This window comes from Saccopteryx bilineata, chromosome 4 (assembly GCF_036850765.1).
Source record: "Saccopteryx bilineata isolate mSacBil1 chromosome 4, mSacBil1_pri_phased_curated, whole genome shotgun sequence".
NCBI classification, from domain to species: domain Eukaryota; kingdom Metazoa; phylum Chordata; class Mammalia; order Chiroptera; family Emballonuridae; genus Saccopteryx; species Saccopteryx bilineata.
In genome coordinates, this window is record NC_089493.1 from 182,405,383 (window position 1) to 182,421,604 (window position 16,222).

Below are 16,222 nucleotides of genomic sequence, written 5' to 3' on the forward strand. Positions count from 1 at the left end.
ACTTTTTACCGAAACACCTGAACACTTTTCCTCAAGTCTACATGAGAGTCCTTTGGTCAGAAGTATAAATGATGCTAAGACCAGCCAATTTTACCATACCACGAATGATTCCAACTTCATCTGCGATTTTAATTCCTTCAAACAAGGCACCAAGACATTTAATATCTGAATATGGACCTTTTACAGAAAGGCTGAAAATCAGTTTTAAATCAAGAGATCACGGCTGGGTCCTGGACAACAGCCTGACGACCAGCAGACGGAGCCGCCTGCTGTGTCCCCTGCCGAACCTGGCTCAGCAGAGGCTGCTGCGGAACGTCCACTCCACCAGGGGGAGGCGCTCTAGTCTCGCCGCTTCTCTTCCGAACCTGAAACTGTGCTGGTGTCGAGCTAGCTGGGTCAAACCACCCAGGAAGCTCTGAAATGTATGCTCTCGAGCTGCCCAAAAAGCTGATCTGATGGGTCTGAAGAGGGTTAAAAATGTGTAATTAAACAAAATAAAAAGCTTCCCGGGTGTTTCTGGTGTAGAGCGGGGTCTGCGACCCCTGGTGTAGAAGTTTCCAGCGAAGAGTCTTCTCACCTACAGAGCATATTGCAGACAGGGAGCAAGACCAAAGAGGCCCAGCTGGACGGAAAAGCTTACAGAAAACCTAAGGACAGAATTTCAACAAAACACTTTATAATAATCATCACAGGAAAAACAGACATATCTTCAAATTTAAATTTATTAAGACATTCAGCTATGTCTGTCAGTCTACATCCAAATTTGCTACTAAAAATAAAATAAAGTCACATCCCACATTAGGAATACCGAGTCTGAAAAACACTTTTTTGAGCCAAGCCTATTGTATAAATAAATGACTAGTTTCTTTTCATATCAAAAGTCTCATAAAAAATTACATTCCCCCCTCCCCAGTTCTACCTGTAGCCATGATGAATGTAAAAATTTAAATATGACACATCCTTGTCAAAGAAAAGGTGCAAAGTCTATTAACAGCTTTAAAAGTGGCATTTGCAGAGTGTGATCATACAGTTAAGTACTCATTCCCAAAGTGCAAATATTGCCATAATTTCAAACCGTTTTGATTCAGTTGCAAGAATTAAACATTACACAGCATTGAAAAGCACACTGGGCCTCTATCAGCACCCTAAAGCTCTTCCCACTTTGGTCTCCTACACTAATGTGGACCCCAAAGTGTTCATTAGCGCTTTAGTGTACTTCACGCAGCCAACAGTGCACAAAACATATTAACAAAAGTTCCATATACACAAAATATTGAAGACTCCCTCAGAAAATGCAGGAGTCTCAGATTATGTGAATGCACCCACAAGGCCCAAGTGCCCGCCCGCCCCTCCCCTAAAGCACATACCGAGTATGAGCGTATTTCAATCTCGGAATACAATCAATACTTTTATATCTTTGATTTCAATCAGGGCTGTACAAAACTCAGCAATCCCCAGACCGAGTTCCAGTCGGTGGGGCGAGGGGGTGGCGGAAGGGGCCACTCCGTGTCTGTAACCAGGATCCTGTCCCACGGGAAGGGCAGTGCCGGTTCCCCTTCCGCCGGCTTCCTCCCGGGCCGTCCTTGGGCTCCGTCCCCGTCCTTCCCTGAGCCCCTCTCCAGCACTCACATCGGATTTTATTTATCCCTTACAAACCAGGGGCAGCTTCCGAAGTTGTGGAGGTTGAATTTCCTTGGCAAACCTCTACAACACATCAGCATAGGATATATAAATACATTTTGATTCGCATACATTGCAAAATTCCTCCCACAATGTCAAGGGCATGAGAGCACGTGGTCTCCACTGAGAGTACTTCCTGGATTAGATTCTTGGAATGTCAAGTTTCCTACCTAATCGCTTCCCACATCCGCTCCTCACATCTGAGCACAGACCCCACTGGGAGTCACCGTCCCCTCCAGAGGACACACAGCGTCACTCCTCCTGCTCCTGCCCCGGGCTGACTTCCGTGGGACGTGCTTCCTCTTCCGCACTGAGAGGACACTTGTTGGGCTCACAAGTCCCTTCCTGGCTATCTGATCTGCTGGCAACGCATTCATCACCGTCCCTGGAGCCTTCGTGCATCCCGGTCCCGCGAGGAGGCTCCTGACCTGGGGGTCCAGTCCCTTCCTGAACCGCGGCGTTTTGCCCGGCTCCGGCAGGAGGCTGTGGAGCCGGCTCGGTCCCCAACCCTGGCGGCTGGGAGGAGTTTTTGAGGTGGCAGTGGCACAGAGGGCAGGTCTCCTGGACGTACAGCCATTTCTTCAGGCAGCCTGCATGGAAGAAGTGGCTGCAAGGTGTGATCACAGCAGATTTCATGTCCTAAAGAGGAGACAGGGAAACCGCAGTCAGTGCTGGTATCCCCAAAAGTTCGAGCTGCGACATTTCTTTTCCACAAATTCCCCAAAGAAAACTGATAATGCAGATCTTAGAATAAAACTTATTTTAGATTTTAATAATGATCCTCTTGCCATCAGAGACACTCCCACCCCCGCCTTTATACAACTAATGCAAGAACCACTAGCTAACTAATTTTTAAAAATAAATAAATAACAAAACTGAGGAAGAAATGAGCTCTTTAACTGGGGTCTGACTGCATGAACCATGAGGGTCACACCTGCAGCAGTGTGATTCCTGGGTCTCCAGCGGCCCGGCACAAGGATGAGAACCTCGGAGACCCTGATGAAGGACTTCTCACACTTGAGCAGATTATTCCAGGATGAGATTATTGGCAAGGAGACAAAATCAGCCACAAAACACCAGGGTGTTGGCAAGGAAGTGGCAATTTCAATTTTAACGTTTATGTCCAGTTTTTAAGATACGGTCGGTATAAACCAGTGTTTCTCAACTTGCACCAGACTCACCCGAGTGCTTGTTAACCATGCAGGTTCTTGGGCCAGATGCCGACAACTGAATCAGGACAGCTGAGGGTAGCAGTTACAAATCTACAGTTACAGCAAGCCGCCCATGTGACTTCTATGCACATTCTAGTTGTCAACCACTGGAATATGATGTGGTATATATACTTTGCATTAATACTCCTCGCTTAAGATATATTTGGGGAGGAAAGGCCGAGGGTATAAAGTTTAAATTTAAGATTATATATTTGATAACTTGACCACTAATTTTGCTTATAGTCCCCAAACAAGGAGCTGTGGCTATCGCAGAAATTCCTTGCCAAGAGCTGGTAACACCTGGGAGTCAAGTTCTAAGCAGAAAGCCATCCAAGGAAAAGCAGCCCGCTGGGACGGAAGCAGCTTGACTTCCACTTTCTGCGTGGGATCGGCAGGTAGTTCGAGCACCTCAGAAAAAGTGATGTGACAACAGGAAGTACAAAGAGAGGACTCAAATCCCAAAGCCGGATTATTTAGGTACAGGCCGCTGAAGCCGAAGTGCCCCCAATCTCTCACTGCTGTGCTCTGTCCTGCATACAACAGGGCACCGAGCACCCAGAAGCTGGAACTAAAACAAGGACCACGTCACTCGGGGGAACCTACATTGCACGCTTCAGTCCCCCGAGATGCAAACACAACCTGAAAAATATTGATATTATTTTGCCAGTACCCAAAAGGATGTTCTAATAAGAATAAAAAGTAGTAACTGCACTGTACTCTTAGAAAAAAATTCTTATTCCAGGTGGTCTTAAACACACACAACTACACACACACCCTACCTGAACGCTCAAGCCGCCCGAGAGGGAGAACACCGCCTGTAACTCCCTGACTCTGGGGCTCTGTCCCCGGCCATACTCCAGGAGCGAGCTCGGTGGAACAGCTCCCACTGGTGCCGTCATTTCTGCCTGACTTCCAACGGTACAGCTCAGCGTACAAGCTGCCCCTCGATCGCCCTTACACAGGTGACCGATACCTAAACGCTAGGCCTGTTTTCTGGTGTTATATTTTCAAGCTGATTTAAATACCATCTTTTGATTTTTAACAGAAGGCAATCATCAGCGACCTACGGCATGTGTGCCACAAGCAGGCCAATGGCAATGGCACCCCATTGGGTTGTCTGCCGTATGCCCCGCCCCACTCCACACACAGAGGAGGCTCCTACCATACTGCAGATCCTCACAACCCACAAGTAAGCACATCCTCCACTCCTCCACCTGCACACACAACACCCTTCCCCAACCCTGGGAATGCCAGGAGGGAGAGGCAGAATCGTGGCACACCACTTTTCAGAAGCTGCCGACTCCTGAGTGACAGTATATATTTGATAGGGCGTATATACGTGTGGATAAATGTATTCAGGAGTAAAATATAAAATGCACCTGACCTGTTTTTCCTTTATTTATGGGTGAGCAATGATGTTGAAAATAACAATATATTAGAATTCAAGGGATTAAATTAAAAACTTAATTTAGAAATAAAATGGAACTATTTTATCAGGCCTAATTAACTTCTGAGGCCCACTTTCTTCATACCCAGAACATAATTCTTGCTGGGAACTTAACGTGAATCTGGTTAATGTGGTGAAAGTCCCCAGGGACACTGTATGGCCCACCGAATGGATCTGTACTGTGCAACTTACCTGATAACAGATGGCACAGATATCATTGTGTTTCTCAAGCTGCTCTTCCGTAGCGAGCGGTAAGGACTTGATCTTGTTCACAGCGTCCCTGCGGAGAAGGAAGCTCTTCCACCCCAGCTGGGCCCGGAGCCACACGTTGTAGTAGGAATGAATGAAGATGATCATCGAGCCCATTACTGTCCATTCTCCGAAGACGGTCTCTGAGACGCCATAGGCCACCACGCAAAGCGCCACCAGAAACTCCAGCAGGCGGTACGTGCCGTTCACGTAGTAGATGACATCATCCATGTTCTCTACTGGTTCTTTTCTGAATTCCTCAACCATAAATAAAACATAAATAAAAAGTGTTCCCAGAACCTGAAAGAAAAAAGCACGTTTATTAAAACAATATGATCACTAACAAAGATTTTTCATAGACTTCAAACATTAACACATTCCTAATACTTTTAGGATGCCATATTCGTATCCAGAGAAGACGGTGGTATAAAATGTGGGTGAGCTCAGTAATCCAGGTGTTAGATACTAGGACACCATATACTGAGAAATAACTTCCCTAAAATGATTCTGATTAGTAATTAGTTTCCTCTGACTCTTCCCAGGTAACCAAACCTGTAAAAACTCTACCTGAATTTTCCCAATTCTATAGACAGACATTTCCCCCAACGTTGAGAGATCTGTTACTTCTACAAGGAGCAATGAATAAATCTTTACTGGCAGTGCTACATTTTCTTTTCCTTTTTACAGATCAGGCAACAAAGATCCACATTCAAGTTACAATAAGCTTATCATTTTCAGGGCAATATTATGTCTACGTGTGTAAGTCAGAGATTTATATACATCATGAAGCTACAGATATTTCTGAACAGGTACTTACTAAAAAAAGATGCTTCAAACAAATGCTAAACTCGTTTTTCCCCCACTTTCCAAGTGAGAGGAGGGGAGACAGAGAGACAGACTCCCGCATGCGTCCCCACCAGGATCCACCCGGCAGCCCCCATCTGGGGCTGATGCGCTACCCGTCGCGGGCCATGTTAAAATCTTTTAATATTTTGGCCCTGGCCAGTTGGCTCAGCGGTAGAGTGTCGGCCTGGCTTGCGGGGGACCCGGGTTCGATTCCCGGCCAGGGCACATAGGAGAAGCGCCCATTTGCTTCTCCACCCCTCCTTCCTCTCTGTCTCTCTCTTCCCCTCCCACAGCCAAGGCTCCATTGGAGCAAAGATGGCCCGGGCGCTGGGGATGGCTCCTTGGCCTCTGCCCCAGGCACTAGAGTGGCTCTGGTCGCAGCAGAGCGACACCCCGGAGGGGCAGAGCATCGCCTCCTGGTGGGCAGAGCTTCGCCCCTGGTGGGCGTGCTGGGTGGATCCCAGTGGGGCACATGCGGGAGTCTGTCTGACTGTCTCTCTCCGTTTCCAGCTTCAGAAAAATACAAAAAAAACAAAACAACTTTTAATATTTTATATTTACTTAATCAATTTACAATTTACATGACAGCTCTGCTTCATACCATTTTGAAAAGAGAAATTACAAAGTTTAATTACCTTGATAAAAAATAATACAGTGACAAGACAGGTCTAGTATTTTAATAACCTACCTTCAAACTCCTATGCTCAAATAAATGTAGCATATTCTAGTAAAGAGGGTGGGAAGTAATCACCTAAATAGGCCACTTATAATCATCAATTCTGACAAAGTTCAATTCCTTTTCTGGAAGGAAAAATAAAAGGAGTTATTGTATACAGTTGATCCCAGGCTTACCTGCAGAGAAGTGAGAATGCTGCTGGAAATAATGATAAGCAGCCAAAAATCCATGTGGAAAAACTGGCAAATCATGTAAGCCATGTAAGCAGGGAATATCAGTAAAAACAAACAAAGGCTCACAGCACGGAAGTGTTTCCATAAACTCCTAGAGAAAGAAAAGTATTCTTTTAAAGGGACTGTTACCTAGTACATTACATTACATTACCAACCATGTACAACCATTACATTACCAACGAATGGCTGTCTATCACGCTTAACTTTATAAATACTGCCCTGAACTCCCTTTGCTGTGCCGGGCCGCTGCACTAGAGCTCGGGGCAAGTCATGGCGAGGCCTGGGGTTTCCACGACAGCCAACTCATTCCTTTTCTCCTAGTCTCCGCACTCCGTCAGCTGCCAAATACCAGCAATTCTTTTTTTTCTCATCTGTTTGCTTTCAGTTTCGTTCCCAGTCCTGGCTATTTGAAAGCAATTTCAGACTCCTGTAGCATTAAATAACAATTTTAACAGTGACCTGTGTTCTTAAGTCATATGCTACCGTCTCCCCACCTGCTCCACCCTGCCATGAAAATCTCTGCTCCTATGAATGTGGGGTCAGTAAGAAGGATGCTCTCTGACACACAGGTATATTAACCTTCACATCTGCTGAGGTTGGGGAAAAACTATGAACCACTGTGTTGTAAGAACTACTAGCTGGTCTTTCTCCCCAGAGGAAGTGTCTATCCTAGACACTGCCACAGCCAGATATTAATCCTTCTAAGGCTCTACTAGAATATTGTCAACACCTGTTCTAAACTCCTTAGCCTAGTATTTGAGGTCCTCCACACGCAATTTTGGGTCTAAGCTTGTCAATATCTTTCTTCACTATAAGCAAATATGGTTAATTAACTGTGCTCCCAGAAAAACACAAGCCTCCACTCCAATATTTTTTTCTAAGTCCTTTAAGCTAACTCAAGCTAAACAAATATATTAACATATATATTTATAAACAATATATGTATATTTTATAAACAAATCATCTACCCTCTCAGAATTCTTACTACCCATTCTAGTCACACACTAAATTATAGTATCAATTATATAAATATTTACGTAGAACCTATATTTGTTTATATTTTATCTCTAACCATTGCCACTTATATTTTTATTTATTATCAAAAAAAGTATGTGTGTGAACACACAGTCTTACTGACCAAATTTAAACTCCTTGAAAAGAGAACGATAACCTCTTATTCATATAGCACCTCCTAAGCAAAGACCTATTTGACATGCCAAATATAACTTGAAAATTTATTTGTTTGATATTTTTCAAATTATTTTCCAACTATTACTACCTTTTCTTACCTACCCATCAATCCACCCAAGTGCAAAGCCCTATGATATAAGCAGGACAAAAGTTATGATTATTTCAAAGGCGAATACTTGTATGTAGAACTTTACGCTTCTAGAACATGCGAACATGCAACAAAGCAAGAGAATTTTTAGACTTAGATTTCAGTTTCTGATTCCACCGGAACCCTACTGGCTGCTAACATGGAATAACACAGAAGAGAAAGCCCCCTAGTCAGGGCCAAAGAAGAAAGGAAATACCTTTCCCTTTTGTTTACCTCTTCATATACTGCAACGTTTTAATAGATGGTTCTTTAAATGTACATGAATTTAAGACAGATTGTATACCAATTTTTAAAATATCAATATACAAAAATCCTCACCAACAAAGTTCTCCAAGCAAAACTTAGAAAAATCTTTGTGCGCAATAGAAAAACAGGGGTCATTTCTACCTTCTACAGTGTTACTTATGAAACTACTTCCTCTATGTACCCAATTTATAAGCAGATAGGTGACGGTGGGCCTCATTACCCCCACAAGGGATTGAGGGCAAGTTAAAGATACTAGATACTTCCATTTCCTGGGCAAATAAAAGCCAAAGTTAGAGTACGTTTTTTTAAACACGGTGATCACAAATCTAGAAAGAAACTGGCATGAGCCACAGACAGCTTTCCCCTCTTAAAAACAAAACTCAGTTCCAGTTTCTGTAACCTAAATATCAGACTTAAAATTATTATTCAATGATTTCCTATAAAACATGAACACAAAGTATTTAAAACCATTATAAGGAAATGTGGATTTCAACCAAAACGGTTTAAAGTTATGTCTGTAACACAACTAAGCTGTTTTAATTAAATACCAGCGTTTGTAATAGGTTCTCAAATCTATACAAAGCACCTCAAAGAGACAAAAAAGTAGCATAAAACACTCTTCTTAGCTATAATATAGGCAGGAGGAAAAGTGACCACACACAAAGTGAAATGCTATACTGTGTGGGACTATCTATAATTAGTAAGCCAGAGGAGAAAGTGAATTATTAATATGGTAAAATTAAAGCCAGACTAGGTACTTTTTGGAAAATCATTTCTTGCCAAACATTTGTATTATCAGAAGTTAAGAAACAAATATAAGCCTGTCTGTAGCTCTGCTTTGAGATTCAAAACAATTTTATTTTCTTAAAGAATGGAAGGCAGGAAAAAAGTATTGTAACAGTAATTATACTATGTTAGGTGATAAATTATAAACCATTTTCTTCAGTAGGATAATTTGTCTTACAACTTTAAATGTATTTTTCAAATCTAAGCTATAATCCATTTCTAAGAAGTAGAAATATATTTTTATATGTACACAAACATATATGGGGGGTCCTCAGGTTACAACACAGTTCCATTCCTAGGACAGTGATGTCACCCAATTTTTGATATAAGGCAAAATACACCCTAGCCTAACATAAATGGAACACTTGCGCTTTTAACAGTCCAAACTGGCGTAGGTAAGCGTCCTGGGGGACGGCAACTCCCCTACTCGTATGTGCGTTACTACGTATTCTTCCACCGCTCGCAACCAAATTAACTCACCCACACAGTCTGTAGAAGGGTGCTGACAACCAACATGAGCCAAAACAGTCACGCCTCAAATTTTTTAAGCTTTTATGGGAATGAGCATGGCAAACTCGAATCATGTGTCGAGACTGTCATAACCCGAGGACCCCGTATTTATTAATATATCCCTATACAGAAAAGTATATACCATATGCAAATAGTTTTAAATTAATGTCTAATCTTTGTATATAAACATATATACATAGATATCCTTATTTAAGCAGTTAGAATTCAATAAAAATCTTATGGCAGTGGAATTATGTATTTTTTTCTTTCTCTTGCTGAAACTTTGAAAAACAACCCAATTTGGCTATTAAATGAGTTGACCATTGAGTTCAACATCTTAAATACTTCTAAGAAACCTTAGGTTTCTCAGGGGGGATAAGATAAATCTGATGAACTGTAATTAAAATGCTAACTTGGAATGTTTTTAAAATCTGCTGTCAAAATTCTATCTCCTAAAACACTGCTTGCTCCCTTACTCATTAAACACCCTCAAAGAAGCAATAAAATCAGATGCTTCAAGCAATTCCTTATAGAATATCCTTGTATAAACTATATATAATAAGCCAAATTAGTATCTCAAAGAGCTAGATAATAACTTGACTTTTATTCCTTAAAACTTCTGTAGGCCCTGGACTGTTAGCTCAGCTGGTTAGAGCATCATCCCAAAACACCAAGTGTGGGGCTTGATCCCCAGTCAGGGCACATACGGGTGGGAAGTAACCAATAAACATACAATTAAGTGGAACAATAAATGTCTGCACCCCCCCCCCCGCCTTCTCTGTCTCTCTTTAAAAAAAAAATCACAATTAAAAAAATTTAACAATATTTGTCTGTTACATGAGATGAACGTGACCCCAGCTATTAATTTTATCCGGTACCATAAGGTATCAGAGCCCCACTGTAACCTCAGTGAGTCGCAGCCATCTGAACGGCTGCCGGAGGCAGTTACCCCATCCACGCCCATCTCCAGCACTGCCTCCCAGTCTTTCCTTTACACTTCTCTCAGCGCTTTCTCCTTTGGCATGACACACAACAAAATCATAAATTTATCTGCTATATTTACTACACTAAATTTTATGTTTTTCATTCTAAAACTGGACAAATATAAAAAGCATTAAATTTCCCTGAAGAATGTATTTGTAGTATATAAGCTTTGATGTGACTTTCAACCACAGGAATCTTGAGAGAGAGAAAAACAGAGAAGTCAAGCCATATAAGAAATACAAAAAAGGTCAAGCTGTTAACTTAAGCTAATACCAACGATTCATCTACTTCCTGCCTCTGAACATTATCGAAGTCTTCAGACAACAAACCCATGCAAAGCAAATTACAAAAATTTCTTTTAGAAAGTTTCTTACTTGTCTCTAGAGGCTCCCAGCGCCAAAACAATAGGGTCTGCGATCTCCAGCATGGACTGCAGGATGGAAGCGACGACGATGAAGAGGATGATGCTGAGCAGGAATGCCCGGTGAACCACCTGCAGTTCTATCAGACCGGTCTGCACCGCCAGGATTAGCAGCGTAACTCCTTCTGTCATGCCCCTAAAAGCACACGTTTTCAGAAAAATAAACAATCAGAATCTCATTTAATTCCAACAGAAAATAACCTAACGGTTTAGATTGTTGTTACATATTTTGTGATCATTAGAAAAAAAAAAAAGGATCAGAAATTTAACTTATCATATAACATCAATGTAATATGAGACAGTCATAATGTAACACTACCTGTGCAAAACGTAATAGCTGTAACTTTAGCATACAATAAAGAGAAAAAGCAACTTCCAAGAAAAATTAAAGTATCCTGACAAGACTCTGATGATGAGCAAAGTACCTCTACCATTCTTAGCCACTGAATTATATATATTTACATCATAAGATATAAAAAGATAAAAACCTTTCTGGAGAAAAAATTGGTAATAAATTTAAAATGAACATACCCTTCAATTCATTAAACTTACTGGAAATAATTTTCCTATGAATGTACTACAAAAGTTAAGATATATGCATCAAGGAAAATACAGGGAATGATGGAACACATTATATAACATCATGGAGATACAACCAGTAACAACTAGAACTTATAAATGAAGTAGGTCCCTCTCGTGTCTTCAACAAATAAAATGAAAAAAAATACAGAGGTAGCAGGGACCTAAATATTAAAAGTGACTTAAGAGACATATCAAGCAATTGCAATGTAGATCCTATTTGGTTCTTCAGTTAGCCAAACAAAATGTTTAAAACATTTCAGATAATTAGGTAAATCTGAACACCAACTACCTATTTGATGTCAAGTAATTCTTATATTTGTTCAAGAGATTTACAGACGGAAATATTTATGGGTAAAATGATATTCTATCTGGGATTTACATCAGACAAATGCAGCTGGGGTTATGCAGGAGGAGACAGGGTGGGTGGAGTTGATGGGGCTTGCATAACACAGACTGCCCACATTACTAGAGATGAGTGACAGGTATATGCGAGTTCATTTTACTATTCTCTCAGCTTTGCTGGTTTGACATTTGCCTAATTACGGGTTTAAAAACAAAAGAAATGTATAAAGATACTCATAACAGCATTAGTTTTTAATAGCAAAAGAGCGATAAACCCATATTTTTGAATACTATGCTTTCATCAAAACAAACAAGATGTATCTATATGTGTAGACATACAAAAGAAAACAACAAAAACACTAACTGAAACATACTAAGTGAAACATTAAGGTGCACAACAGTGTGTAAACCATTCAGAAATGAACCAAAAAAATAAATACATATGCACTTTTCCCTATATGAAATTTCAAGTCACAAGGATGTAAAGCAGGGGTCCCCAAACTTTTTACACAGGGGGCCAGTTCACTGTCCCTCAGACCGTTGGAGGGCTGGACTATAAAAAAAAAACTATGGGCCCTGGCCGGTTGGCTCAGCGGTAGAGCGTCGGCCTGGCATGCGGGGGACCCGGGTTCGATTCCCGGCCAGGGCACATAGGAGAAGCGCCCATTTGCTTCTCCACCCCACCCCCCTCCTTCCTCTCTGTCTCTCTCTTCCCCTCCCGCAGCCAAGGCTCCATTGGAGCAAAGATGGCCTGGGCGCTGGGGATGGCTCCTTGGCCTCTGCCCCAGGCGCTGGAGTGGCTCTGGTCCAGGCAGAGCGACCTCCCGGAGGGGCAGAGCATCGCCCCCTGGTGGGCAGAGCCTCGCCCCTGGTGGGCGTGCCAGGTGGATCCCGGTCGGGCGCATGCGGGAGTCTGTCTGACTGTCTCTCCCCGTTTCCAGCTTCAGAAAAATAAAAAAAAACAAAACAAAAACTATGGACAAATCCCTATACACACTGCACATATCTTTTTTTAAAGTAAAAAAACAAAACGAGAACAAATACAATATTTAAAATAAAGAACAAGTAAATTTAAATGAACAAACCAGTATTTCCAGGGGAACTAGGCTCCTCTCACTGACCACCAATGAAAGAGGTGCCCCTTCCGGAAGTGCGGTGGGGGCCGGATAAATGGCCTCAGGGGGCCACACGTGGCCCGTGGGGCCATAGTTTGGGGACCCCTGATGTAAAGTATGATATAGTCAATAATATTGTAATGCCTGTATGGTGGCAGATAGGTACCGGATTTACTGGGGTAAACACTTTATAACAAATGTAAGTGTCTAAACATTATTTCGTACAACTGAAACTGATATAATATTGCATGTCAATTGTAACTAAAAAATAAATTTTTAAAAAACAAGTAAGAAGGGGAAATATAAAAAAACAAAGAAACTTTAAAATAACCATCTATCACTGTTACCTTTGGGGAGAGAAAATGGGAAGTAGGGGGAGGAAGTTGTTACTTTCAATTTTGTACTTTTTGAATGGTATCAATTTTGTAAACTTACTAATGAATTATTTTCCTTTCTGGTCCTCCCCTTTTTTTTCCATTACAAAGGTGTTAGCTGAACTTGCAGGAAGATTATGGAGCATACAATTTTAATTTTCTTTCACAAAAAAATAATATGCACCAAAAAGAAAAAAATCCTCCCCAATTTACAAGATATTCACCATCTACTAATTCTGAAATAATCCATAAAAATTTAAGTAGTTTGAGGTTATATAAATTTATAAATGAAACTCCTTTATTAAGAGAACAGAAATCATGACAAGTTCTAGAAATAGGGTTTCCCAATACCTGATCTCAGTAATTTAATAACCGCTAGATTACTCTGCACTCTCATTAGTGCATTCTCCGAAACTTCTAACAGTATCAAAATTATGTTCAAACATTAAAAAAAAACTTTAAGAAAGTATCAAATACAGAACTCTGATTTAACAGGGCTATACTTCAAATGGGAAAAAACAAGCTATCAAAAATCCCTAAAATCAATTTAGAAAAGGGAAGTGTCCCATATGCATTGCTATGTACATAACATAAAAGTCACCTTATGCACGGAAATTTATTTTTCATAGTATTTTAATCCAAAAGTCGCAACCATTCCAAAAACAATTAAACCTCCTAAAAATTCCATTTCCTCTAAAACTCATCAACAAAAAAATTTTCAAGTTATATGTAAGATTTAAATTTACAGAGATACTCAGAGTAAAGAACATACCGATTCATGGCAGGATCATTCATGAAAGCCCGGTAACCCTGCAGGTAAAACTTGCAGAGTGTCAGAACGCCCAAGGCCACAAAGGAGACTGTGAACACCAAGCCCAGCAGGGAATACGGGGTGCTGCAGCATTCCGCGATACTGGAAGACAGGGAGAATGTCCACAGATTCAAGTCTGCTCTTTGGAATAAAAACATGTGAAGCTTTGAAATGACCACCAAACTTGATCTGATCCTCATTAATTAAAACACTCCAAGGCCCTGGCCGGTTGGCTCAGTGATACAGAGTGTCGGCCTGGCGTGCAGAAGTCCCGGGTTCGATTCCCGCAGGGCACACAGGAGAAGCGCCCATCTGCTTCTCCACCCCTCCCCCTCTCCTTCCTCTCTGTCTCTCTCTTCCCCTCCCGCAGCCAAGGCTCCATTGGAGCAAAGTTGGCCCCGGCGGTGAGGATGGCTCTGTGGCCTCTGCCTCAGGCGCTAGAATGGCTCTGGTCGCAACAGAGTGACGCCCCAGATGCACAAAGCATTGCCCCCTGGCGGGCGCGGGTAGATCCCAGTCGGGCGCATGTGGGAGTTTGACTGCCTCTCCGTTTCCAGCTTCAGAAAAATACAAAAAAAACAAAAACAAAAAACCCTCCAAGTTAAAGTTTAAGATAACATCTCCTAAGCACTCTATTTTGTTTTTGTTTTTCTGAAGTTCGAAATAGGGAGGCAGCCAGACAGACTCCCGCTTGCGCCCGACCGGGATCCGCCCTACCAGGATCCACCCAGCACGCTCACCAGGGGGCGTCGCTCTGCCACAATCAGAGCCATTCTAGCGCCTGAGGCAGAGGCCACGGAGCCATCCCCAGCGCCCAGGCCAACTTTGCTCCAGTGGAGCCTTGGCTGCCGGAGGGGAAGAGAGAGACAGAGAGGAAGGAGAGGGGGAGGGGTGGAGAAGCAGATGGGCGCTTCTCCTGTGTGCCCTGGCCAGGAATCAAACCCAGGACTCCTGCAAGCCAGGCCGATGCTCTACCACTGAGCCAACTGGCCAGGGCTCTAAGCACTCTATTAACAATTCAAATTCATTTTTATTATTATCCTAACCTGCATTTTCACATCCTTTGGCAACTACTCAGTACACAGCACCATATCTGAAACAGTCTTTTTTATTTTTCTTTATCTAGCATCTCCTTCAAATCTTTAAAACTCTAAGGGCTTAAATCTTTTTCACCTTAAGAAACACATAATTAATGTACTGGTATTCACTTTAAGAAACACATAATTAACATATTGGTACTAGTCAGAAGAAATATGGATCGCTATCCATTGTTCCTTCTGAAAAATGTTGGTTGTTCAAATTGTTCAGACAGTGCTACACTGGTTACAAATCAAAACTCCTTATTTGACCAAACTGCCATCAGGCAGGGACTGTGTTGACTTTGCAGCCCCCAGACTCTTTTCACATCAACAGTGTTTTCCATACTGTTAGTGCTTTACAATTAATTTTACTTAGGTTTAATTTAGGTTTAGATAAATTCATTGTGTTATTTCAAAAGCATAGCCAAGAATTTAGCCCAACACCATTTAAAAATAATTTTAATATTGATATTTAACATAAAAGTTTGCTATGAAGACCACTTAGACGGAGAACTGGAAGGCCTTACAACACTAAAAGCTTGGAAATACTTTCATATTTTATGGAAATACATTCACTGCTTTCACTGACTGGATTAGATATTGACTTATTAACAAGTATTTTGCAAACATACGTAACATTACGTACAAATAATTTGGATTTAGCATTTATACAGCGTCTAAGAAATGTTCAAAGCACTCTTTATCTTCAGTTTTAGAATTCCAGTGAAGAACTGGATGGAGGAAGAATTCATTCAGGGGCATCAGACCTGTCCATGCTTCTGCTGCACAGCTATCTACCTACACATCTGCTCACAAGCTAGTGTCTGTGTGAAAATAACTAATTTTATGCTGACCAATGTACATAATTTTATATTATGAAAGAAAGTATTTACCAATCATGGTGGCTGGTAGCTAAAAGAATAAACAATTTTATGCCATCCTTACAAATCTAATTTCTGAAATGTTTGATATTTTTTCTCAGAGAGATCATTGTATAACAAGTTTAAACAAATTGTCAGTAATTGAAAAATCATGGCTGAAAATAATACTAAAAATCTTACTTTGTCCTCAATGAAAAATCTGAAAGTTTTTTTTTAATCTGAAAGTTTTAACTGAAGGTCTATGCTATTGATATTTTTGTCTCCATATTTCGACATATCTTTTATACTCAAACAATAAGTTAATTATATTTTTAAAAGGACATTTTTTCTGAAGAATGTGTTATTCTTTTCAAAAAAGAGCATACTAAAGAAAACATAAGGTTTCTACCTAGCTTTGGGGAAGTGAAAAG

General features: G+C 41.2%; 1 protein-coding gene across 4 annotated transcripts in view; it reads right to left on the minus strand.

The window, feature by feature from the left end:
- Nucleotides 1-704: 704 nt before the first annotated feature.
- RNF145 (ring finger protein 145) overlaps nt 705-16,222 on the minus strand; it is a 62,148-nt gene continuing 46,630 nt past the window's right edge. For all 4 annotated transcript variants that reach the window (XM_066273164.1, XM_066273166.1, XM_066273167.1 and 1 more), the window contains exons 7-11: nt 13,814-13,954; nt 10,582-10,764; nt 6,286-6,433; nt 4,531-4,887; nt 705-2,319 (exon numbers count right to left, since the gene is read on the minus strand). In XM_066273164.1, the coding sequence (XP_066129261.1) occupies nt 1,933-2,319; nt 4,531-4,887; nt 6,286-6,433; nt 10,582-10,764; nt 13,814-13,954 (1,216 nt within the window). In that variant the 3' untranslated portion in view covers nt 705-1,932. The remainder of the gene's footprint in view (nt 2,320-4,530; nt 4,888-6,285; nt 6,434-10,581; nt 10,765-13,813; nt 13,955-16,222) is intronic.